Raw genomic sequence first — 27,287 nt, 5'->3', positions numbered from 1 at the left:
AATTCACATTGATCCAGCTTGCCGAACTGTGTTTGGCGTTCTGCTGCTGGGGCCGCCGTGTTAGGACGAGACATTAAACCAGATCTCGTCTACTCTTGGCAGATAAGTAGGAGCTTTATTAACTGTGCAGCAGGGGCCGAGGTTTATAAATACCATTTATTCCCCCTCCAAAATGAACGTGCGTTTCAGTACGCACACACGTTTTACTGCTAGGATCCGCATAGCTTATATACCAGTTTTTTAAAATCACGCGCATACATTTTACGCAGGAAATAACTGTAACTTGGACTCAGTAACCCTCAGTTTAGGTAGCAGGACAGGTATTTTATAAAGTTGCCTGAGGTAATCGTATGCCTCACTTATGACAATACTTTACACTGCACATCCAGCTCAAACATCAGCTCGCCGAGACCTCCACCAGTTCTCCCACGCCCTCCATAACTTGCTCTGGACTCCCCATCCAAAAAATGCATTCAAAGGTCCAATTTAATTTTCGCAGCTTGATTAGCAGGTGTAAAAGCAGGCACGCGTGTTTGAAGATGCGTATTATTTATAAAATGTGAGCGTGTTTCCAAACCTCGCCCTGGCAGGGCCTTGAAACCCTCTCTCGTTGCGCCCAGAGGGGTTGATTTTAAGTCCCGCGCGCGCGGTTCCCGGTGCGCGCCCACGGACGTGCCAGTTTTATAACATGCGCGCGTCGCGCATGCGCACCGGATTTTCGTGTCCGCGCGCGGTGGGGGGCGGGATTTTAACAAAATATGCGCAGTGATGCAATCGGGCCTCTCCCAGTTCCTTCCCAGTCCGCTCCAATTAAGGAGCGGACTGGGTGGGAAGTTTCCTACCCCTAACTCTATCCTTCCTCCCTCTCCTCCCTGCCCCCTAAACCTCCCCTAACTATCCCCAGATTACTTACTGCTTCGGAGGCGCACAAGTAATCTCCACGCGCCGGCCGGTTGCCGATGCCTGCTTCCCCAGGACTCCCGCCCAGACTATGCCTCCCCCTGTCCGTCCTTTTGCAGGGCCCGGTACTTCTGCGCATAATGGGGACTACGCGCGTGGCTGGGCCTGTTGTAAAATGCACGTGGCACGTGCAAGGTCCAGCCACATGCGTAGCCCCCATAATTTACGTGCATGGCCCTTTTAAAATCAGGCCGAGAGTTTTCTGCGCCACAGTGTCAGCGACCGTCCTGTACCGCACATGTACTCCTACCCTTGTAAAAGTTTGTTTACCATGCACAGAAGAATATTTGCTGATTTTTTTTACACACACAACCTCGGAGTAAGTCTTTCAAAATTCCCTCCTGAAGAACCCTTGGGATTTATCGCGACAGAGCTAAAACTCGTAACAGTTGTTATTCAAACAAACCGGGTAAGCTGAAAGCCATAGAAGAAAAGCAAATTCATTTTAGGAAGATCAATGCCCTTCAGTGTGGCATGCATCACTTGTTGTGTAATTGTTCAACTGATATTATGAAAAGGATAAAGATCTTGTCATTTGAGGCTCATGGAAACTACATTGGCTGCTTTCCTGTCCCCATTTACTTCCTCAGATTTTTGCATTTTATCAAACATCTCCTGTTAAATATTGACAGCAGTGATATTCCAGGGATAAGCAAATTGCCAACCCCCTGGACTCTTCCACTCGGGTTTTCAAGATTTCCTAATGAATATGCATGAGAGAGATTTGTAGGCACATTGCTTCAATTGTATATAAATCTATTTCATGCATATTCATTATAGATATCTTGAAATCTCAAGTGGACCGAGAGTCCACGGAGCACAGCAGGTTGAACTACTTCTGCATCCTTCCATGTCCCATCACAATGAGCCTGACACAGTGCAAATGTTTGTTTAATTTCCTTAATTTCAGAGCAGTCTGATTTGATTCTTTTTGGCTTGGCACAGGCCCTTCAGCTGGGAAACCTTCTCTGATATCAAAGATCGAGCATGAGGAAGATCCGTGGGTCAGGGACCAGCAGGACCCAAGCGACAGGAGAAGACTGGAAAGCTCCTGGAGAGGTGAGGGAGAGCTCAGGTTCAGGGGAGGACTCCTGGGGCAGCCTGGGGGCACCTCTCTGTCCATAGGGAGTAGGGGTTAAGAAGAGGCTGGTTTGACCATTCTTCTGATTACTTAAAGGATATTTACATAACCAAAATTTTCCATAAAAATAGTCCTAGTGAATCCTCAATGCCACACAGTTTTTGCATAAATATTAACTAAATGTTGGGACCATCATAAAATGAACCAAAATCCTTATGTTAATGTTTCCCAGTTATAATCAGAGGTCCCCAATACTGGTTTTTTTATGCAAATCAATATTTTCTTTTTTAAATACATTTTTCTTATGCATATAAAATATTCATGTCTTTTCTGATATTCATATAAGTGAAAATCTAATTAACTTAAAATATCCTCTTCAGCCAGCCCGACAATGCCTGGGTTTCGAACACTTCTGCGTGGGGATGGAGTTCAGTGTAGCATTCAGTGGCCACAGGCTTCCATCTTGAGCCTTCACGTGCAGGTTAATTCCCTGCAAAAGAGGAAAAGCCCACTTGAATCATTTATACAGTGACTTTGCAATCGGAAGACATCATTGTGATCAGACTGCTTATTAAATCTAAATAACATTCACATGTGTATTTATATCGGAAATTAAATCACAGAATACTATTTGTATTCTTCGTCAAAACCCAAAGGCCGTACGGAATTAAGAGGGTAACTTTCAAAGCTGCTCGCAAGTGCCCATATCCGCATGTATATGGGTGTGCGCAAGTTGCTACTGTAATTTATAATCTGCCTGCAGTTGATATGACAAGGTTATAACTAACAAGTACATATGCTCAGCGACGTAAAAATTGTGAGCTGCGCAAGTTGGGCTTTTTTCTCATGGAAGCTGTAAATTATTGTCACATCATATATATATTTGTTCTAGGGTGCAGGGCTCTGTTTGATATGTTGTCATCCTCCTTCTGTCCTTCCTTTTTGTTTTTTTCTCCTTATTCTTTCCTTCAGGGCGCAGGTTCCTGGGTATAGAAGGACTTTCTCCCCAAAATTGTTCGGGAGTTTTTCTTGTTATTTACAAGTTTAATGGTTATTCTGTTTTTTTATGCTTTGTCATGTGAATACCGAATCTTTCGCTGTTTCACCACTGCTAAGTATTGGTGATGATGTCACAAGGAAAGACAGTGTGCTCTGTCTCCATCTGCTGGTAGGGGGAAATAAATCCACCTGTAAAGATTAGACTGGACTGGTGTTGCAGGATTCATGGAAAGAAAAAGCAAGTTTGCCTACCCGTCAGTGGTGTTTTCCATAGATAGGAGGATGAGTTAGCCATGCTGACTGGACGTCCTTCGGACGGCTCGGAGGCAGAGCTTCTCAAAGAATACAGAGCTTTAACTCTATGCGCCTTCACAGCCTTTCCTGCGTAATTGCCTGTTCTCCTCAGTTGATAATTTAGCAGGTCAAGTGCAGCGAAGGTATGAGAGGCTATACAGGGAGAAGGGCGGGTTCGGAAGGCGAATTCATCCTGCTGTCTACAGAAAACACCGTTTATGGTAAGCAATCTTGCTTTCTTCCCGTCGATACGCAGGCTGAATTAGCCATGCTGCCTGAGCGTTCCCAGCTTAAGGTGGTTGTATGCACACTGATATTACCCACTGGAGGAGGATACGGTCAACTTTGTAGAAACTACTTGCTTAATTTGTGCTCAACTCGTGAATTCCATGGACAGGCTTGATCCGTAGGAGAATGGTGCAACATTTTTTTATTTATTTTTTTATTTAAAAAGTATTTATATACCGTTTTTTAAAAAAGAAATTTTATCAAAAACGGTTCACAGATTTAAAACCAAAAATAAAATAATCAAAATAAAATGGAATTTTTAAACTTTACATAAAAATTGGTAATAACTAGACAGAATGCTAGTATATAAGGTTATTAAAAATATAAAAAGTTTGGAACCATGGGCTTATTGTTTTGGGGGAAAAGGGGGGGAAGGGGAACGGGAGGAGGAAGGGGAAGTGCTTGTTGGGCAAGACAGTAGTGAGACGTGAAAGTATGAAGGAAGACCAAGTGGCTGATTTACAAATATCCAACAATGGCACCTTGTGCAGATGAGCAATTGAAGTTGCCATAGCTCTGACCTGATGTGCTTTAAAGGCGGTCGTCAATGTAGTAGAGATGCGTGAATAGCAGAATTGAATGCATTGAGTTATCCAATTAGCCAACGTCCTTTTTGCTCCCGGTAGTCCTTGTGCATTGGGACTGAAGGATACATAAAAGTTGTGAGGCTCGGCTAGCTGCATGAGTTTGTCTCTTGTGGTAGGCCAAGCCCTCTTACAGTCTAAGCTGGGAAGCAGGCTTTCTCTGTTGTTTTTGTGTGGTTTTGGAAAAAGACTGACAATGTTATAGTCTAGTTCAGACGGCAAGCTGAAACAACGTTTGATAAGAAGGATGGATGTGTGAGTAAGGCGACTTTGTCATGGTAAAACTGTAAATATGGTGCATAGTGAACTAAAGCTTAAAGCTCACCGTCCCGTCTTGCTGAAGTTGCTGCAACCAGAAAGACTATTTTCCAGGTTACATATTTCCTAGGGACAGTGTCCATCGGTTTGAAAGGTGGAATACTATCTTTATATCCCAGGGAACCGGAGGTTTGGAGATTGGTGGCGGAAGTTTTAGAAGGCCTTTCTTAAATCATGATATCGGAGGATAGCTTGAAATAGGGAGTCCATTTGTCAGAAGATGGTACGCCGCTACTGCGCTTAAGTGCACATGGACAGATGATGTTGCTAATCCTGTCCAAAAGAGCGAATGCACATAGTTTAGCAGCGTTTCTGGCGAAGAAGAGAATGGGTCCACTCCAGTCGATTGTCAATACAGATGGTAGCGCTGCCATTTTAACGCATAGTTTTTATGATGGAATGTTTCCTGGCTGCTTCCAGGATATCCTGGAGTCCCGGTGGTAGATGGAGATGGTTCAGTACTGTCCTCTCAATCTCCATGCTGTCAACTGTAGGGAGGAATGCATGGGGGTGTAACAGGGTACCCGCTTCCTTGGTCAGTAAATCTGAACTGTTCCCCAGAGGAATTGGAGGACTGACGGAAAGTTGAACTAGATATGCGTCCTACAGCTGCCTGGGCCAGGCAGGAGTGATGAGGATGAGGACCGCTACATCTGCAGTGCACTTCTGGACTATCAACTGTATTGGGGATATGCATAGAACAGGGTCCCCACCCAGGGAAAGAGGAACACATCCGGTGTATATCTTCCTGGATTTGGATAGACGAAATAATACCTCTGAACCTTCCGGTTGCTTCTGGTTGCGAAGAGATCTATGCATGGGATGCCCCTAATTGCAAAGAGCTCATAACGTTAGCAGCCACCACTTGTTCAATCTGTATTGGCGTTCCTTTGTCGCCAACCCCGTTTCCCATCTTGTACTCCCCATTAACACACCCGTGATTGAAGTAAACACGCTACAACTGTTATTTGGTGTAAACAAAAGGCCGCAGCTTTATTCCTTAATACATTTGCATAAAATTTCCTGGTATACCCGAGCCGATGTTCTTCCTCTAACTGCCCGCCGTACCTAGCCGGGCGTCTTTTAGCCAGGTCCGCTGGTGGTCCCGCCATGTGTTCTTTGCGGCCCCACCGCCTTATCCGCGCCTCCCTGGCGCTGACGACTATGACGCCGTCCAATGATGCCTCCGGCATCCCTTACCATATAGCCAACCGGCCCGGGTAACCGCCTTCACCAAAGCTGCGACAATACCCTCCCTTTTCTTCCTTGCCTTATGAAATTGACTAACCTCAATTCTTTATTTAAGCTTCTTGTAGGGTGGGTGGGTGGGCTTTCGCCTGGCTCCCGGCTCTCGTCTGAAAAGGGGTGATCGCCGTTCCGCGATCACCTTTTAAGGGGGCCGTTGCGTCATCATCTGGCGCCGTGGGCGCCCGATGATGACGCCCTATTCTTTCTCCCCTCGTCCCGCCCACCAGCTCCTTCGGACCGCCGCCCGACATGGGGTGGCGCGTCCGTTATTGTTGTGGGCTCGGCGATCCCGCCTGGGCCCACCTATTAACGTTAGCAGCCACCACTTGTTCAATCTGTATTGGCGTTCCTTTGTCGCCAACCCCGTTTCCCATCTTGTACTCCCCATTAACACACCCGTGATTGAAGTAAACACGCTACAACTGTTATTTGGTGTAAACAAAAGGCCGCAGCTTTATTCCTTAATACATTTGCATAAAATTTCCTGGTATACCCGAGCCGATGTTCTTCCTCTAACTGCCCGCCGTACCTAGCCGGGCGTCTTTTAGCCAGGTCCGCTGGTGGTCCCGCCATGTGTTCTTTGCGGCCCCACCGCCTTATCCGCGCCTCCCTGGCGCTGACGACTATGACGCCGTCCAATGATGCCTCCGGCATCCCTTACCATATAGCCAACCGGCCCGGGTAACCGCCTTCACCAAAGCTGCGACAATACCCTCCCTTTTCTTCCTTGCCTTATGAAATTGACTAACCTCAATTCTTTATTTAAGCTTCTTGTAGGGTGGGTGGGTGGGCTTTCGCCTGGCTCCCGGCTCTCGTCTGAAAAGGGGTGATCGCCGTTCCGCGATCACCTTTTAAGGGGGCCGTTGCGTCATCATCTGGCGCCGTGGGCGCCCGATGATGACGCCCTATTCTTTCTCCCCTCGTCCCGCCCACCAGCTCCTTCGGACCGCCGCCCGACATGGGGTGGCGCGTCCGTTATTGTTGTGGGCTCGGCGATCCCGCCTGGGCCCACCTATTAACGTTAGCAGCCACCACTTGTTCAATCTGTATTGGCGTTCCTTTGTCGCCAACCCCGTTTCCCATCTTGTACTCCCCATTAACACACCCGTGATTGAAGTAAACACGCTACAACTGTTATTTGGTGTAAACAAAAGGCCGCAGCTTTATTCCTTAATACATTTGCATAAAATTTCCTGGTATACCCGAGCCGATGTTCTTCCTCTAACTGCCCGCCGTACCTAGCCGGGCGTCTTTTAGCCAGGTCCGCTGGTGGTCCCGCCATGTGTTCTTTGCGGCCCCACCGCCTTATCCGCGCCTCCCTGGCGCTGACGACTATGACGCCGTCCAATGATGCCTCCGGCATCCCTTACCATATAGCCAACCGGCCCGGGTAACCGCCATAACGTGAGGTAGGTGTAACCTTGCCTCGCGTTCCCCATTTTAATTACTTAGCTGCGGCCTTTTCTAACTGTATGCCCTCTGCTTCTATGGCCCCTTGTAGGCTTCTATGGCCTCTTGTAACATATTGTTAAATATGTCATATCCTATGTCAGATAAGTGTATCCCGTCTTTTCTGTACAAACCCTGGCACCCATCTTCTGCCCATTGGTGCCTAATCTGTTGCCACCCTTTTTTGTGCGTCCACGTTTCCATCTGCTTGTTAACCTTCTTTCGGCCTCTGTTCCATAATTTAGAGTCCCTCCATTTTGGCCTCTGAATGATTTCTGACCAGACCAATGCGGTGTTCGGGAATAATTCCGATATTGTGACCAGGTCTCTCTGTACCATTTGTATCAAAGTTTTGCATGTCGTTGAATTCAGGTCATTGCCCCCCAGGTGCATGATTATCACGTCTGGAGCCGCCTTTTCTTCCTTTAGGCGCCGTAACCAGGGCAATAGTTGCTTCCAATGCATGCCCGACTTTCCTAACCAGATGATGTTCCACCCGTGTGATGCTAAACCGAGATGTCGCCCGTACGGTCTTCCGCTCGCTCTCTTGGCCGCCCATCTCACATATGAGTGGCCAATGATCCAGGCTGACCGCTGTACCCGCTGTTCTGTAAAATAGAATCAAGAGGTTGATTAGTTCAGTGGGATATAACCTTGTCCAGTCGTACATAAGTATCGACGGCGTTCGACCTCCATCTTCCGATCCTTTTAATTGTCTCTTTGTCTAAACCTGCCATCGCCGCACTTGTTGCCGCGCCGATTCGGAACGAATGGGAGCTAAACTTCCTGATATCCCACTCCAGTTTGTTAGCCGCTGATTTTAGTACTGCTACCAGCTGGAATCTTGTCAGTGGTGATCCGTCGTGATGTATCAGTAGATGCTTTCCTCGATCTGGGCGGGCGGCTAGATATTCTTGTGAATTAAAGATTGGGCATGTCCTACAACCTGCTATTCTATTGAGATGTAGTATAGCGCCTTTTCCTTGCTGATCGGTCTTTGATCTGTTTATAGTAATGCTGAGGGTTTCCGATGAGCACTGTACGTTCTTCCGCAGTAGCCCGCTCCCTCCCTCGTCTTTCTTGTTGCGGGCTACTAATTCGCTTATTCTGAGCGCACCGAAGAATGCCAAGGTGAAGGCAAGCCTGAATAACTTGATCTCGTACTTAGATGAGCAGATGTCCGCTAGTGCTACCCATAACGCTTTCAGCATGTTGTGTGTAATGGGGTGCCTTCTGTCTTTGTTTGGGCCGATCTTCCTTGCCCAACCTGACAACATTTTTTTTATCAGGAATGATTTCGTGGGGTCACCCCAACCGAATGCTTTGAAAAAGAATGCTGTTCCGGCGAGGTGCTTGATGACTGTGTTCCTGGATACACCGTTGTCTTTTTCGTAGGCGATGAATTTAATGAGAAGCTCGTTTTTTGCCGGTCCCTGTCTCCATCCGTTTTTCCGAAGGAAACTGGATACTACTTCGTAGCTCTTGCAGTATGAGGTCCATGTTGTTGATGCTACTGATCTTCGTAGCAGGTCTTTTGTTGTATCCGACCAATTTGCCATAACCGTTCCGGCATTGCTGTTGGTGATTCGTCTGCTGTAGGGACCTGCTTATGAAATAAATTCCATTTAGCCCGGGATAAAGCGTCGGCTGCGCCGTTTAACGCCCCCGGCACGTGTCTAGCTCTTACGGTTATGTTGCATTTTAGCGCCTGCAAGACTATTTCCCTCAGTAGGTTCACCACTATTGCGCATTTTGCGGATTGCGTGTTCAAGACGTGCACTACCGCCTGGTTGTCACACCAGAAGATGATGTGGCGGTTGCTTAGCTTTTCGCTCCACAGCACCAGCGTTACCCATATTGGGAAAAGTTCTAAGAATGTGATGTTTTTTGTTATGCCCCTCTCTTTCCAATCTTCCGGCCAAGGTTCCGCGCACCATTCCCCTTGGCATAGGGCACCGAATCCCCAACTGCCCGATGCATCTGTTTGAATGTCCAGGTCCCGATTGGATAAAGGAGCGTCCTGAACGACTGACACCCCGTTGTAGCTATCGAGAAAAGAGCTCCATACTCTGAAGTCGTCTCTAATTTCTTTTGAAACCCTGAGGAAATGATGCGGCTTCTTTATCCCTATGGTTTCTGCCGCTAGTCTTCTCATAAACGCTCTTCCCATGGGGATCACCCGGCATGCGAAGTTCAGGGTTCCCAATATGGCTTGCGCCTCTCGTAGTGTTATCTTCTTAGCGGATCCCGATTGCCGTATCATGTCGCGCAGCTTTACTACCTTTTCTACGGGTAGCCTCGCTATCATTCTTGTGGAGTCTAATTCTATTCCTAGGAATGATATGGTAGTTGCTGGGCCTTCCGTCTTGTTGTGTGCTAATGGAACGCCTAATTCGGCGGCGATGAACTGAAACTGTGCTAGCAGTCTTCCACAAGCTTTGGAGTCTTGCGGGCCGACGAATAGAAAGTCGTCAAGGTAATGTATGATATTGCTTGAATCCGTTTTCTTTGCTACGACCCAGTGTAGGAAGGTGCTGAAAAGCTCAAAGTATGCGCATGATATGGAGCACCCCATGGGCATACATTTGTCAAAGTAAAATTGATTATTGAAAGTGAAACCAAGTAGTGGGAAGCTATCAGGGTGCACTGGGAACAGCCTGAAGGCGGATTCTATGTCCGCCTTCGCCATCATGGCTCCTTTTCCACACGTCCGCAGCAGGGCCAGTGCTGAATCGAAGGATGTGTATTGTACCGAACAGTCCTCTTGCGCAAGGTGGTCGTTTACTGACCTTCCCGGCGGGGATGATAAGTTTAAGATGAGTCGGTACTTTCCTTTTTCCTTCTTCGGGATAACGGCTAAAGGCGATAGGAACATGTGGTGGAATGGTTGCCGCTTGAATGGACCTGCGATTCTTCCTAATGCTAATTCCATTTGAAGCTTCTCTAGTACGATGTCCCTGTGTTTCATTGCCGAAGGAGAGTTGTTGGTGTTTTCTCCTTGTAATTGTCCCTGGAATGGGATCACGAATCCTTCTTTGAATCCTTGCCATATTTTATTTGCCTTGTCCTTGTTTGGGTATAACTGGAGCCAAGGTTTCAATGCTTCCAGTTGTATGGGTGAAGGTGCCTTCTCGTATTGTATCGGTCGTAAGGGTGAAGGTGCCTTCTCGCATTGTATCCTCTTATGAATTGACCTTACTCCCCGGCGAAGCTTTCTTGTTGCACTTTATCATGGGGTGTGGAGCGCCGCAGATTGTGCACACATGCTTGAACTTGCAGTCCTGAAATGTACATACGGCTTTGTTGTACTTCCAACATGTGTTATCGTGGGCGTGTAACGGCTTAGTTGCGAATCTGTACGGGGAAGTTCTTCTTGAGCCCCTGGGTCTCGCTCCTTGCTCCGTGGTCTTGCATGTCATATGTTGTATCCAAAGGCTGACGTCTTGAGTTCCCCAGGTCATATATCTGTTCTCCTCCATCTTATCCCGAAACTGTTCATCGTAATTCAGCCATGACCATCCGCCATGCTGCTGATAGGCTCTGGTGATATTGACTGCGTACGCCAGCATCGGTCCGTATTGTGAAGGATCCTTCCTACCGACTACGCTGGCCATGTAATGGAATGCCGTGATCCAGTTAACTATGGTCTTCGGTATTCTCCTCTCCTTTTCTTTGTTGTATGTTGTCTTCGATTTTTTGCGCCCCTCGGCTTTCCTTCTCCCTAACAATATGCTAAATATATCGATGTATTTCTTCTTCTGTATCTTCTTTCTTAATCGCCTGGGCACGTCCTCCCATAGCTCAGATAACGTCGTTAGTGCGGGAGGACCTCTTGAGTCTTTGTTGCCTCCTTTCTTATGTTCCTGTTGGTCGTTGCTAGATTCGGAGGATGATGAACTAAGAGAGCTAGAAGAGCTGGAGGAGTTGCTTGAGCTGGTGCTGTCCCTGCGCTTGCGCTTTACTTTATGGCTCTTTTTCCCCGAACTGGAGCTATTCCGTGACCCTGTACACTCTGCCCCGTCCGGCGGAGCATTGAGCCCCATATCCCCATCTTTACTCGAACACTCACCCTCTCCGCCTTGCCTTGCTCGACTTGTGGATGGTTGTTCGTCCTGGTCGCGTTTGCTGCCATGCGATCCTCCTTGTTCACCTTGCGATGTTGTACCTCCACTTCTGGCGAGAGTCGCAGTCCTCTGTATCCTGTCGAACTCTTCCAGTGCCGTGTTGTACGTATTTGGTCCTGATTGCATGTCGTGGGAAGTAGGGCGTGTGTACTGCCACGATGCGCTTGGGCCCCACTCTGAGCCCTGATGTTGTTGTGCACGTCGGGGGGTTTGTGCCAGATCCCACTCGTCGGGATGACCTTGTTGCTCGTAGGTGTTTTTTGGAATGTGTTGGTAGTGAGGTCTCGTGATGTGGTTCCTACTTGAGTAGGTCATTTGATTTGTCTCAGTTCGCCAACCTCGTCCTTTGTTCCAATTTGACGCTCCTCCATGGATCTCTCTTGCGCTGCCGCGAAACGTCTGGGGATGACCATCCTGATCGCTGTACGCGCATTGGTTGTGGGACTCGCGTTCCCGGTAATAGTTAAACCGTGGCGAGGTACTCTGCCATTCTTCACCAGTCCATCTGTCGTAGTTCGGGGAGCGGGTACTCTGCCAGTGTTCATCTGTCCTACCGTCGTAGTTCGGAGATCGGTCTCCATGACGTGGTTGAGTGATGTCTGGCTGTCTTGCCGCGTCCTGCTCCCTGTCGTTTACGTATTCTTTCTCCGCTGCCTCTACCGCTACTTCTTTGGTATTAACTTCTATATCTGGTTCGCCCGTTGGGGGTGTCTCGATGATTGGATCTCTGCCGTCGCTTCTTCCGCTCCTTCCGCGCTCGGCTCTTGTTCTCTTCCTGCCCCGGGTCTTTTGTGTCCTTGGTGGCTGGGGGGTCTTTGCTCTTCCTGCGTTTTCACCCTTATTTGCCGCCTTGGATCTCGTCACTCTTTGAGGCTGCTCTACGTTCTTAGACCTCGATGGCCGACCTGTATTTTTGCGGGGTGGCATTCTTTGTCTACGAATGCTGTAAGAAATTGCGCTGTGTTAGTATTGATTTAGTAGCTATTCATACCTGAGCCCGGCTCTCCTCAAATGTTTTACAATCCCCTTTCCTACAATCTTATATATAGGCTGGCATTGATCCTTGCCCTCTCCCTCCACTGTCCTCTGCTCCCCTGCCAGAGTTATCTGCGCCGTCCTTGTTGCCCCTCCCGTGTTTAAAAGCCCGTACGCGTCACGTCCGCCCCCTTTTGCGGAGTCCTTCATAGCACTACTGTCCCGCCCTGGAATCTGTATTCCTGGCATCAGAATTCCGGGAACGCTCCTCGTTACCCCGTGGGGCCTCAATGCTGCCTCTTCTGCTCCCTTGAATCCTTTGCCGCACTCTGCCCTACTCTACTCTTACATCGATGGTCCCCTGTGCTCCCGGCCTCCTTCCGTCCCCCTGCTATCGCTTCCCGTCCCCCTCTTTGCTTTTTTTTTTTTTTTTTTTTGGCGCGTGCATGTGACACTTACCTTCGCCCCCCCCCCATCAGCGCTCGTGTCATCCTCTTCCCTCTGGTTGGGGGGGGGGGTGATGGGGCACCACGGAATGCCGTGACAAGCAGGGTCTCGCAACAAATGCAATGCGGGGACCTCGCAAAGTTGCTGGCATATTCACACACAATTCACTCACAATTTATCCATTTATTAGCATTACGCCTCTTCTTCCTTCTTCTGCAAGTCTGCTCGAGTTTCACAAAAAACCCCCATCATCGTTAAATATCATTATTATTATTAATATTTATTTATTTATTTATTTTTTTTTAAACGCCTGTATCCACCATCACCAAATCTTAATGTAGTATTATTTTTTATTTTTTTTTTTGCAGGCGTTTGGGGGGGGGGGGCAGTTTCATGGGCACTTCCCGCGTGGTCCTCCTGCCCGGCGCCCCTTGGGTGGGGTATCCCCCGGGGATCCCCAGGTGCTCTGCTGGGGGGGGGGGGGGGGCCAGGCACAGCCCCGGGGCTTGCTGCACAATAAACTTATTATGTATATATGTATATAAATCTATATATATATATTTTTTTTTTTTTTTTTTTTTTTTAGGGGGGTGCGGGGGGGGGGGGGTGCCCCTTCGCTGGGTGCGGTGCGCGAAAGGCGGTGCGGCGCGGGCGGGAGCTGTGTACGCGCGCTGCCCGGCTCCGGCTGGATGCCGGGGGGGGGGGGGGGGGGTTGGGGCCCCGCGGTCAGCGAAATGCTGCACGTCCGGCGAGGGGCGAGCGGGGGCGGCTGCTCAACAACAGCGGCCAGGCCGGCCGGGCGCGTGCAGGCCGCGGCCATGCTGGGTCTACGGATGCGGCAGTGCCGGTTCGCCATACTTGCCAGATGCTGGCGGGGGTCGGCGGCCGCATGGGCCCGGCGCGACCGTCCGGAAAGGGTTGTCTGGCCGGGGGAGGGGGCATTATGCTTCGGGAGCGGGGTGGGAGCATGGGGCGGGACGCCTGTGTGGCGCTCGGTCGGGTATCGGCGGCTGGCCTGGGGGTCCGACATCGCAGGGGGGGGGGCGGCCGCATGGGCCCGGCGAGGGGCGAGCGGGGGCGGCTGCTCAACCACAGCGGCCAGGCCGGCCGGGGCGCGTGCAGGCCGCCGCCATGCTGGGTATATGAATGCGGCGGTGCCGGTTCGCCATGCTTGCCAGGTGCTAGCGGGGGTCGGCGGCCGCGTGGGCCCGGCGCGTCCGTCCAAAAGGAGGCTGTCTGGCCGGGGGGGGGGGGGGGCATTACGCTTCGGAGGCGGGTTAGGGGGGTGGGACAGGGCGCCTGTGTGGCGCTCGGTCGGGTATCGGCGGCTGACCTGGGAAGTCCGACATCGAAGGGGGGAGCGGCGTCCGTCGCGGAGGGTGAGCAGGGATATGATTTTGCGGAGGGGGATAAGCCGGCGGCCCTTGCAGCCGGATCAGGGCGGGAGGAGCCATCTCCGCCGTTTTGGGGCCTTATATCTACGGGTGGAATCGTTTATTTATTTATTTTTTTTTTTTTTGGCATCCGTATCTGGCTTACCCTTCTGTTGTGTCGCTAGCCTGCTGCACGCTGTTTGCTGCACTCAGCTCGCCTTTCGCCTGGCTCCCGGCTCTCGTCTGAAAAGGGGTGATCGCCGTTCCGCGATCACCTTTTAAGGGGGCCGTTGCGTCATCATCTGGCGCCGTGGGCGCCCAATGATGACGCCCTATTCTTTCTCCCCTCGTCCCGCCCACCAGCTCCTTCGGACCGCCGCCCGACATGGGGTGGCGCGTCCGTTATTGTTGTGGGCTCGGCGATCCCGCCTGGGCCCACCTATTTCTCTACATCCTGATTTAGTGCCCACTTAAGCAGGTGAAAGATCCTGCTGAGCCTGTCTGCTTTGGTTTTTGCTACTCTAGGAAGGTAGATTGCCTGTAACGCTATCGAGTGTGCCTCTTACCACTCCAGAATTTGAAGTGCTTCCCTGCAGAGTGCCCTGGAACTGGACCCTCCTTCCTTGTTTATGTAGAACATGGCTACCTGGTTGTTTGTGTGTCTCATCACATTTTTCCCCTGCAGCTGACCCTTGAACATACAGAGAGCATTTTTTATTGCTCTCAACTCTAGGAGATTGATCTGAAGGACTTTTTCCGCCGGAGACTACAGTCCCTGCGTCTTAGATGTTGCAGATGAGTACCCCAACCCCTTTTTGAGGCATCCATGGTCAGAATGAGCTGATACACGGGGTTGCAGAAAGGGGCTCCCTTTGTTAGGACATTTGGGGATAGCCACCATATTATATCCCTCTTCATAGCTCGAGTCAGAGCCACTTTCTTGGTCATTGGTTGGTGGTAGTGGGACTTTAGACCCCATTGTAGACGACACATATAGAGGTGAGTGTGTGGAACAACATATATCGCTGCTGCCATATGTCCCAGAGGGGTGAGAATTTGATGTGCTGGGGGGTTTGTGTAGTGCTTCAACTGCAGGGCTAGATTGCAAAAGGTTTGAGCCCTGTCGGTGGGGAGAAAGGCCCTGCATAGGGTTGTATTCAACTTTGCCCCTATGAAATGGAGGACTAGCATGGGCTGAAGGTTGACCTTCTTGTGGTTTATTATGAAGCCCAAGTTTTTCAGGCAGACAATTGTCGACCAATTGCATATGGAGACTCGTAGCTTATGGAACTAAGAGAAGCCAATCGACCAAATAAGGAAACACCTGAATCCCCCTTCTTCTCAAGTGGGCCACAGCCACCGCCAGACAGTTTGTGAAGATTCTTCGGGTGGATGAGAGGCCAAAGGGGAGGACCTTGTACTGGTAGTGGTTTGCATTGACCTGAAAACAGAGATAATACCAGGAAGAGTGGTGCATTGGGATGGAGGCCTAAGCATCCATGAGATCCAGTGAGCACATCCAATCGTTGGGTTGAAGGAATGGCAGAATGGATTTGAAAGATGTCATCTTGAATTTTTCCTTTTGAATGCATCTGTTCAGGGAACATAAATCCAGAATTGGGCGGAGGCCCCCACTCTTTTCAGGATGAGGAAATATTGGGAATAAAACCCCTTGTTGCATTGTCTGCAAGGTAATACTTGAATTGCTGGATAATGAAGCAAAGAGCAAACTTCCTGTTGTAAAGATAGGGCTTGCTCCCGAATTCAAGTTGACTGAATTAGATGCGGAAGTTTCAGTCTGTTTTTGAAATTGATTCTGTAGCCATTGCGAACTACACTTAAAACCCAACGATCCGAGGTGATGGATGCCCAAGAATGATGGAAATGGGATAATCTGCCCCCTACTGTTAGTGGTAACTGTAGCTGACCCTCGTTCAAAAACTCTGTTGCAGTTTTTGATTGGGTCCCTGCTGTTGCTTTTGAGTACGTTGGCCTCTGGGCCGGCTCATGATTTGGGTTTGGTGTGTGTGTTGCCTGGGGGGTTGATATGACGGCAACCGGTAGAATGTATAGGGTCTGAAGGGGTGCCACTGGTAGCGTGATTTTTGTAGATGAAGCTTGTTGCTCTGTTGGAGAAGCTAGGGACAAGACAGCAACATTCTGTTCCTTCAGCTTTAGCCAACTTTTCATGCACATCTTCATATATTGCACTTGCTTGTAGCCAGGCTATCCTGTGGGCTGCAAAAGAGACAGCCAATGCACAGGCTGAAGTTTCAAAGGCCTCATAAATAGTTCTAAGGAGGTGTCATAGGCCCTCTTCTAGATCTGTAAAGGGTTGAGGCAAACCATGGTCTCACGCTGCAGGTGGAATGTGTGGTTTCAGAGTTTGCAAGCACTCATGTAAATACTGTGTTATGTAAAATTGGTACTGTTGAATCTTTGCGTTTAGCATCGCTGTTTGGAAGATCTTGCTTCCAAATTTGTCCACGTATTTGTTGTCTTTACCCGGCAAGGTATTTAGGAGCAGTCAACATTTCTTCGATTTTTTTTCATTGCTGATTCCACAACTACCAAAGAGTGAGGAAGCTGAACTGTACCATAATGAAGTGACTTCCTCAATAATTTGAGGACTGTTTTGTGAGACATTGATGGCCCTAAATAAGGGGACTCCCAGGACTTATCCATAATAGCGTCAAGGACCGCTTACCATGGTAACACAGTAGGCTCAGACAGAACATCAAATATCTCCAATATCCCAATTACCTCGGAACTAGGATCAGGGATTTTCTTTGTTTCAATTTTGAGAACGGATCCTATTTTCTTGATAAACTTAGAAAAAGTCACGTCTTCTGGAGGTGATGAAGGGTCTGATGGGATTTCCGTGAAAGACCCCGGTGAAGTTGGAGATGAGTGGTACAGCTCTCTGTCAGGTTCCAAAGAGAACTGAGGGGCCTGTTCCTCTATTTGACTATGTGGGCTGCTATTCCCTTGGTAAGGGGACGAGAGAACTCTCCGCGGAGAGAGACCTGGTCATGATGGACTAGGCGGTGGATGAGACCTGTCGCCCTCCAAAGATGCAAAATAAGTTCTGAAGTATCGTTGAGATCTATGTCATGGTGTGAGAGGCATGTCCCCCAGCCTGAAGAGAACATGTACCTTTTTCCGTGGTGGCTTGCCGTATCCTTCTTCTATGAAGTGATTTTGCTACTTGCCTTTTTTGGTGTTGGCAAGACAGCTAAGAGAATGGAGGAATCAGGATCCCTGGAATGCTGCGATGGGTTTTGATCACCGTGGGACATTCTGTGCCTCTTCTGTAGGGGCTGTTGCAAATGGGACAAGTGCTTCTTCCTTCTTGACACTGAGGATATATCCAAATATACCCTCTGAGATGAAGCCGATGATTCTTCAGAGTGTTGTTCAGCCACATCTGAGGACTTGGCTCCCAAAAGTTCTTTGGGCAGGAATACTATTTGGGGATCCCGGTCTTGCTCTTTTGAAGGCCCTGAGGAATGTTTTTCCGGAGGTTTGTGCCTGTGCTGATTTTGCGGTTCTCCTGCAGGCAGTGAGTGCTTGGGGCGCGGTGGTTGCATCATAGTTTGGTGCTGCTGCGTCATGAGGACATTCCAGTCCTTTTTACGAGGCACCTGCGTTGGGGATGACTTTTGCGCCAGTCAACGCAATGCATCATCTCTGTCGTGCACTGATTACATGGTGCGTGTCCAGTGTGTTGCAGCGCTGCCTGTGTCGCACGTCGATGCCTGTGATGCAATCTCTTTGCATCATGCACTGCTTTCATCTGCAATGCCTGCATCGAGCACAGTTGCTTGGTACTTTTGTCAAAGGGCGATGCATTTTTTGCTGTCGCACCCACCACTGCATGAGTCATTTTGGAAACATGGAGCAGCTTGAGCTCTCTGGGAATTTTTCCCACCTGGCTCTGCTTCTTTTGAAGATCCGAGGAGGATAGCGGGCCCAGCGACAAAGGGCTTTTAAAATCTACCCCATAGTCTGGCCTGTTATGGTTTACAGTTCAGTTTTTGCCTACACATTTGTATTACTACTTTATGGTCTCTTTATACTGTATTTGGTGAGGGTCTGTCTGTGTTCTGCATGTGTGATTGAAGTTAAGTATTCTGGTTAATGTGTCATTTTTATGGAGGGATTTATAGAAGCTTGGTTTGTTCTGTTTTCCTAATAGGAGGTATATTGGCATTTTAGGTCCTGGTGTAATGTGTTTGCAGGGTCATTTTTTCATAGAGTTGTAACTGTTTGAGTGCTGGAGGTTGGTGCTGTTTTGGAATGGGAGGTATATTGTATGGTAATTATAATTTAGTTTACAATTGAGTTTAGTTTCTGAGGACCAAGCCTGCACCCAACATGCATTACAGTAGTCCTAATACCATATGTGTTACAAGGGTCTTTTGGGCTTTTCTGTAGGGTTTCTGGTTGACACCTCAGCTGTACATATACTTATAATAAGCAGGCTGTTGTGATAATTCTTACTTCAAAAGGCTGTACTTTGTATGTTTTTTCATGTAAAATCTTTTATTATAAATGCATAATTTGAAATTGTGTGTGGAGAGGGCTGTGGTACAGAGGGAAGCGGTACAGAGAAGGGCGACCAGGAAGGTGGAGGATCTTCATCGCATGACGTACGAGGAGAGATTGAAGAATCTAAATATGTACACCCTGGAGGAAAGGAGGAGCAGAGGTGATATGATACAGACTTTCAGATACTTGAAAGGTTTTAATGATCCAAAGGCAACGACAAACCTTTACCATAAGAAAAAAATCAGCAGAACCAGGGGTCACGATTTGAAGCTCCAGGGAGGAAGATTCAGAACCAATGTCAGGAAGTATTTCTTCACGGAGAGGGTGGTGGATGCCTGGAATGCCCTTCCGGAGGAAGTGGTGAAGACCAGAACTGTGAAGGACTTCAAAGGGGCGTGGGATAAACACTGTGGATCCATAAAGTCAAGAGGCCGCCAATGAAGAGTGGGTGACTCGCCAGAATGATGGCTACTGCCTGGAGACAATACCCTTATTCAATAAACATACACATGGTTACTGTGACTCCAACATCACTCTAAGCTTCAACAGCAAGAGGAAATGTGGAAAAAAGGATTTGCACTCACAAAGACGGGAGTAGCTGGCTTGTTACGGCGGTTACTACCCCAAACCAAATATCCAAATTACTACCTCCACCTTCCTCTATTCCTGATGCCTTTCAACTAGCTTGATCACTCCATTCTTATACTTCACTTCAATGCATATCCAGCATAGTTCTCTGCTTCAACAGCAGGGGAAAAGAAAAACTGTTACTTCACACATCCAGCAGAGCTCTCTGCTTAAACGGCAGGGGAGAAGAAAAAAGGATTCACACTCACAAAGCGGGGAGTAGCTGGCTTGTTACGGCGGTTACTACCCCAAACCAAATGTGCCTGATACTTCACTTTCAATGCATATCCAGCATAGCTCTCTGCTTCAACGGCAGGGGAGAAGAAAAAAACTGATACCTCACGCATATCCAGCATAGCTCCCTGCTTCAACGGCAGGGGAGAAGATAAACAACCAATAAGGGCTGTATAACATAATCTGGGTAAAAACAAATAAGCATGGGTGTAGCTTGCTTATTGCGGCGGTTACTACCCCTACTACCTCTAACTACTCAAGCTAGATATTTCACTTGGATGCAGCTCCATCACCGCTCTCTACATTAATGGTGGGGGTGGAAGGGAATTAGAACCAAGAACTAAGAGAAACAGATAAGTATGAGAAAAGAAATGAGGGAAGCTTGCTGGGCAGACTGGATGGGCCATTTGGTCTTCTTCTGCCGTCATTTCTATGTTTCTATGTTTCTATGTAAGGCTGGGCACAAAGCTGTAAGATTCACTTAGGGTGCCCTAATACTCTTGCACTGAACCTGATTAGTAAAAGAATACAAATTAAATGTAAAAAAAAACCAAAAACAAAAAAAAACACCCCAGAATGAGAAGGGGCCAGCCCAGTAATTGTTTGCACAGGGCTATAGAAATGTTAGCACTGGCCCTGCATGATGATGTCCTGTGGTGACATGCTGGCAGGGTTCCCATCCCTTCCCAGTGAAGAGATCCCGTGCAGTGGTGCTGTGTGGGGATACGCTGGCAGATGAAGGGGAGGCCCGCAGGGGAGAGAACACTGAATGCTTTTTGCAAGAAAGTTGTGTAATAGAAGATTTAAATAAATAAATAAATAAATAAATAAATAAATAAATATTGGCCCCGGGCACCGGAGACCCTTGTTACACCTCTGAATATTGGCTCAGGTTCCTGATGGAGCATAGGCCGAATCTTGGGGGTTTGCCAGGTGATGGTCCTGATGGAACTGATTCTCCCATCCCCTGTCTTGGGAACCTACTTAGTTTGGGGGTCTGAGTTCCTGCACTGATGGATCAAATTCAGGAAGGAGTTAAAAACATGATGTTTCCAGCAGGCATTTAAGGTTAATCTACAAGGCAATGACTAAGAGGTTTTTGAGTCCCTATTTTCTCTATATTTTATTTTCTTACTGATTTTTAGTAATGAACGTAATTTTATTTTAGTCCTATTTATTTTATTATGATGGTTTATGTAATTTTATTCTATTGTTATTTTTATGTTTTTATTTGGTTTTTAGTTATTATGTACACCATAGTGATAGAACATGTTTCTGTACAACGGTATAGAAGAATTGTACAATTAAATAAATAAAATAAACACCAGGTGATCTTCAGTGATTTTGTTCCATTGGTGGGTCTGGCAACAGGATCTACTGACAGCATACTCCCACTCTCTTCCTCTGGAAGGATCATCCCTTAGTAAAGTCATATTCTCTGCTGTCCTGTACTCATTTTAAGATGCTGCTCTTTGTCTTTTTGTAGCATTTCCATATTTCACTTTTTTGCAAACATGTTGTTATATAAAATAATGAAAACAAAAAGAGCAGGGAAATCCCACAAATAGTATACACTAGGAAAAGGGAAGACTATGTATTATCCCAGGACAAGCAGGATGCTAGTCCTCACATATGGGTGATGTCACTGATGGAGCCCTATTGCGGGAAAACTTTCTGTCAAAGTTTCTAGAAACTTCTGACTGGCACTCTGAGCCTACTGAGCATGCCCAGCATGCCATGATATTCTCTGCCACAGGGGTCTCTCTTCAGTCTTCATTTTTCCGCGCTGTAAGCATCGCGGAGATAGGAGTCCTGTGAGTTTTCTCACAGATTTACTGACTGAAAAGTCATTGATTTTTCAAAATATTTTTCTCCCATAAGGGATCTCTCTCTCATTTCCACCGGACGGTGAGAAATTATAGTCTCATTTTTACTTTAATTAAAAACTCTCTCTCTCAAATTTTGTTTTTCTTCCCTCTTTTCATCGACGGCTGTTGGTGAAAAGATGGCTTCAGGTTTTAAAAAATGTCCGATCTGTAATCGGACTATGTCCATAACAGACCCACACCTTGAGTGTGTTCTCTGTTTAGGGGACAAACATGATGTCTCATCCTGCCCTCAATGTGCAGAGATGACTCCCAAAGGAAGAAAACTTAGACAGGAGAAAATGGAACACCTCTTTCACCTTCAGCTTCTTCCTTCTCCTTCAACATTGAAGAAATCGTCCCCAGCAGGAGTTTCCAAAAAAGTTTTGCTGAAAAAACGTCGTCTGGAAGGATCGGGAGATCAAGCATCGCCATTGACTTCGGCGTCGATAAGGTCGGTAGTCGAGCATAGGCCCAAACATAGGCACCGACATCGACACACACCGTCAGCGTTAACCCTCTCCCCAGGAGAACCGATCGCTAAATGGCAAAAGCATCAAGAAACTCCGCTACCAGCGCAGGGCCTACATCATCGATCGAACCTACACAGGCATCGGTGGAGGTATTATCAACACCCACACCGCTACCACATACAGCTACTCCATCTACCCCAGCTGTATCGCAGGAATTGTCGATTTTTATAAGACAAGCGGTGATCCAGGCCCTAAAGGAACAGACACATATTCCGGCGACTGTGCCGATGCTGGCGACGGTGTCATCACCGATGCCGGTTCTTGAACCAATGCCGATATCGATGCCAGTGTCTGTGACCTCACTAACACCGGTCACCATTCCAATACCGACGACCCTGTCGATGCCGGCACCGATGCTGATGTCCATAATTGCACCAATGCCGGGGACTAAATCGATAACAACTATGGTGACTTCAAAGCGACCACTGAAGACAACAACCCCATCTTCGGTTCCGAAGCCGTCACCATCGGTGCCACTCCTTCCTGGGGATCCAGGACGCCCAGAGTCAGCACTTTATCAGATCTTCAGGATCTGCTCGATTCTCTTCCCTCTAATCCACAGGAAGAGCATATTGAGGAGTAACCTATTAAAGATCCATTACCAGGACCTTCGGGAATTCCTCCACCACCTAAAACTTCAACAACTTCTCCACAAGTCCAAGAATATGATGCTTGGAGTGATACACAATCAGATACGTTATCTGAAGATTTTATGTCGGATCCATCTCCACCAGATCCAAGGAAAAAAATCTCCTCCAGAAGATTTTTCATTCACAACTTTTGTCCAGGAAATGGCTGATACCATACCATTTCCGTCAAGCCTTCCCAGATATCTAATGCTACCTAATCAAGTCTTTTAACCCAAATCATGGGTTATCTCACTGTTTTTTCCTATTACAATTTTTTTCAACTGTACTTTAATTTTTGAGCTCTTTCATCTTTGTATTTATACTTTACTCACACTCCATTTACTCTATCTCTTTTATATTTTTTTTCTATATAATATTTATTACTACATTACTATGTTTAATTGGTTATCTATTCTATTTGTTCCATAATTTATTGTTAGTTCTATTGTTACCTGTTTTATTGTTCAACTGTTCTATGTAAAGCCCACTACTCTTTTTGGGCATTTAAAAGTTGTATGTAAACCGGATTGATTTGTAGTTCCTACAAGAACTTCGGTCTATAAAAATTAAAAATAAATAAATAAATAAATTCAAATTAGTCACAGAGCAGGATAACAGACAGCAAACCCTGGAGGTACTTCAATTTGTAGACCCTCCAAAACAAGTGGTAGCTATACCAGTGCATGATGTTCTCCTAGATTTGCAACATCTTATTTGGGAACATCCCTGCTCAATGCCAGCTGTCAACAAACGAATGGACAGTACATATTTGGTGCAGTCTGCTCCTGGCTATCAAACGTTGCAGCTCCCTCACCAATCAGTAGTGGTGGAGTCTGCACAGAAAAAATCCAAAAGAATAAGACCACATTCCTCAAATCCCTCAGGTAAAGATCATAGGTTTTTAGATTCCCTGGGCCGAAAGGTCTACCAAGGGGCCATGTTAAATTCGAGAATCTCTTCATATCACCTTTACATGACCCAATATTAAAGAGATTTGTGGAAACAAATGCAAGAATTCATTCCATCTCTTCCATCTCAATATCAAGAAGCAGCCCAAGCCATCATCCACAAAGGACTGGAGGCAGGCAAACATGAAGTCCGCGCAGTCTATGACGGGTTTGAGACATCTTCCAGGGTGGCTGCATCGGGGATCAGTGCCAGGCGATGGGCATGGCTTAAAGCCTCAGACCTCAGGCCTGAGGTCCAGGATAAATTAGTAGATCTGCCATGCTTAGGAGATAACCTTTTTGGATCCAAAGTCCAGGATGCAGTTGCTCAATTAAAAGAACATACTGAAACCCTGAGACAGCTTTCCTCGATTCCACGGGATCCCCCTACACACTCTGGGCGTAGGCCTCAACGGAAAGAAACTAGAAGACCTTTTTATAGACAAAGGCGGTACTACCCTCCTACATCTAGGACCAGGCCTTCTAGAACACAGCAAAGACCTCAACCCAGACAACCTAGGGCGACTAAGCCTCAACCGACGCCACAGACAGGGCCTGCTGCTGGCTTTTGAGGCCACTTCCAGAGAACAAAGCTACCTCTCCAATCCTCAGCCAGAACTTCCGGTAGGAGGCCGAGTATCCTGGTTTTACAACAATTGGATTCCAATAACAACGGACCAATGGCTACTTGCAATAATATCTCGAGGTTATCAACTCAATTTCCTCTCAATTCCAATATATTCTCCTCTGAGACCTATTTCTCTCAGCAAAAATCACATACTCCAATTGCAAATAGAATTATCCACCCTTCTGAAAGCCAGGGCTGTAGAGCCAGTGCCCCGGACTCAGCAGGGCAGAGGATTCTGTTCCCGATATTTCCTCATTCCAAAGAAAACCGGAGGCCTATGTCCCATTTTAGACCTCAGAAATCTCAACAAATTTCTAAAGAAAGAAAAGTTCAGGATGGTTTCGCTAGGCACCATGCTTCCACTTCTTCAAACAGGAGATTGGCTTTGTTCTCTGGATCTTCAAGACGCTTATGCTCACATTCCAATATTCCCTCCTCATTGCAAGTATCTGTGCTTCATGGTGGGTCATCAACATTTCCAATACAGAGTACTGCCATTCGGACTTGCCTCTGCTCCCAGAGTATTCACCAAATGTCTGCCAGTAATAGCAGCACACTTGCACAAGGAAAGTGTCCATGTCTTTCCCTACTTAGACGATTGGCTCATCAGAAGTCAATCTCAACAAGGAGCGCTGACTTCTCTCAGACGAACAATTACTCTACTTCACTCCATGGGCTTTCTCATCAATTATCAAAAGTCCCATCTTACTCCATCTCACCTTTCTCATTTCATCGGAGCAGAATTGAACACCATCCTCTCAAAGGCCTTTCTACCCGAGGATCGAACAGAAACACTTTCCCTACTGGCAAACTCGATTCACTCAAAGAAACAAGCAACAGCTCATCAGTTTCTAACCTTACTAGGCCACATGGCTTCCACAGTTCATGTCACTCCTATGGCACGACTCGCCATGAGAGTAACCCAATGGACTTTAAGATCACAATGGATCCAAGCCATTCAATCACTGTACTCTCCAATTCAAGCAACCCACCAGCTACGTTCCTCTCTTCTTTGGTGGGTGAACAAGGACAATTTGCGCAAGGGCCTACCCTTCCAACAACCAGTCCCACAGATAACGTTAACTACAGATGCATCCACCTTGGGTTGGGGAGCTCACATAGACACTCTCCAAACCCAAGGTACTTGGACAAAACTCGAAGCAACATTTCAAATCAATTTTCTGGAACTTCGAGCTATACGTTATGCTCTGCATGCGTTCAAGGACTGCCTTTCACACAAGACTGTTCTCATCCAAACGGACAACACAGTTGCCATGTGGTACATCAACAAACAGGGAGGTACGGGCTCGTATCTCCTTTGTCAAGAAGCCGCTCAAATTTGGGGTTGGGCCCTGAACCACTCAATGTTCCTCCGGGCCACTTATCTGGCAGGCATTCACAATGTAGTGGTGGATCGACTCAGTCGTCAGTTCCAACCACAAGAATGGTCCTTGGATCCCTCAGTCGTGACCAGGATATTTCAACGTTGGGGACAACCAACAATAGACCTCTTTGCATCACATCTGAATCACAAAGTGGACAAATTCTGTTCTCTACACAAACAGAAAAACCAGCCAGCCAAGGACGCATTTTCTCGCCCTTAGAACTCGTGCCTTCTATACGCGTATCCTCCAATACCGCTCATAACCAAAACTCTAGTGAAGCTACAACAGGACAGAGGGACCATGATTCTCATAGCACCGTATTGGCCTCGACAAGTATGGTTTCCCACACTTCTAGACCTCTCGATCAGGGATCCCATTCGCCTGGGTGTAGCTCCCACTCTCATAACTCAGGATCAGGATCGGTTGTGCCATCCCAACCTTCAATCCCTATCCCTGACAGCATGGGTGTTGAAAGCTTGATTTTATAACCACTCAATCTCTCAACCAATGTATCCCAAGTGCTTATAACTTCACGTAAACCTTCAACACGAAAGAATTATTCTTCAAAATGGAAAAGGTTTGCTTTGTGGTGCAGGCAAAAGAGTATTGATCCTTTTACCTGCCCCACAACTTCTCTACTAGACTACTTATGCCATCTTTCAGATTCTGGTCTCCAGACTTCATCTGTAAGAGTCCATTTAAGTGCAATCTCAGCTTACAATAACAAGATGGGAAATGCACCAATATCCATACAACCTCTTGTCAGCAGGTTTATGCGAGGTTTAACTCAACTTAAACCACCAATTCGGCCGCCAGTCACAGAATGGGACCTTAATCTGGTCTTAACAAGACTCATGCGCTCTCCTTTCGAACCTATGAATTCCTGTGATGTTAAATTTCTCACATGGAAGACTATCTTCCTCATAGCCATTACATCAGCTAGAAGGGTTAGTGAGTTACAAGCACTTGTCATGTACTCACCTTACACAAAATTCCTTCATGACAGAATGGTTCTCCAAACACATCCAAAATTCCTTCCCAAGGTAGTTACGGAATTCCACTTGAACCAATCCATAGTTTTACCCACATTCTTTCCAAGGCCTCATTCACACCAAGGAGAATGAACCTTACATACCTTGGACTGTAAGCGTGCACTAGCCTTTTACTTAGACCGCACGGCAGTCCACAGGAAATCCACTCAACTCTTTGTATCTTATGATCCAAACAAACCAGGTAAAGCAGTGGGTAAACATACTCTATCCAACTGGTTAGCAGATTGCATACAGTTTTGTTATGAAAAAGCAGGCCTTCCTCTCCAAGGGTGAGTAAAGGCGCATTCAGTAAGAGCAGTGTCAACCTCAGTAGCACACTACTGTTCAGTGCCAGTTCTTGACATATGTAAAGCTGCAACATGGAGTTCTCTTCACACCTTTGCAGCTCATTACTGTTTGGACAAAGAAGGACGACAAGATTCAGCCTATGGACAATCTGTCTTAAAGAACTTGTTTCCAGTTTAATCCCAACTCCTTCTACATGGAACCTGCTGTGACTTTCGGCTGCCTCATTTTTAACAACAATACTTCAGTGTTGCTTCACTATAAAAAGACTCAGCCTCTAGCTTGCTAATCACCCATATGTGAGGACTAGCATCCTGCTTGTACTGGGATAAAGCAAAATTGCTTACCTTGTAATAGGTGTTATCCCAGGACAGCAGGATGTAGTCCTCACGAAACCCACCCGCCACACCG

The 27,287-nt window shown here is 47.3% G+C and overlaps 1 protein-coding gene across 2 annotated transcripts in view; it reads left to right on the top strand.

Moving 5' to 3' along the window:
• The window catches only part of LOC115083759 (oocyte zinc finger protein XlCOF6-like), a 61,815-nt gene that overhangs the window by 15,197 nt on the left and 19,331 nt on the right, over positions 1 to 27,287 (top strand). For both annotated transcript variants that reach the window (XM_029587763.1, XM_029587764.1), the window contains exon 3: positions 1,906 to 2,019. In XM_029587763.1, the coding sequence (XP_029443623.1) occupies positions 1,906 to 2,019 (114 nt within the window). The remainder of the gene's footprint in view (positions 1 to 1,905; positions 2,020 to 27,287) is intronic.

Source organism: Rhinatrema bivittatum, chromosome 2 (genome assembly GCF_901001135.1).
Source record: "Rhinatrema bivittatum chromosome 2, aRhiBiv1.1, whole genome shotgun sequence".
NCBI lineage: Eukaryota > Metazoa > Chordata > Amphibia > Gymnophiona > Rhinatrematidae > Rhinatrema > Rhinatrema bivittatum.
The sequence above is the reverse complement of the archived record's forward strand: the minus strand, read 5'-3'. Positions and strand labels throughout refer to the sequence as shown.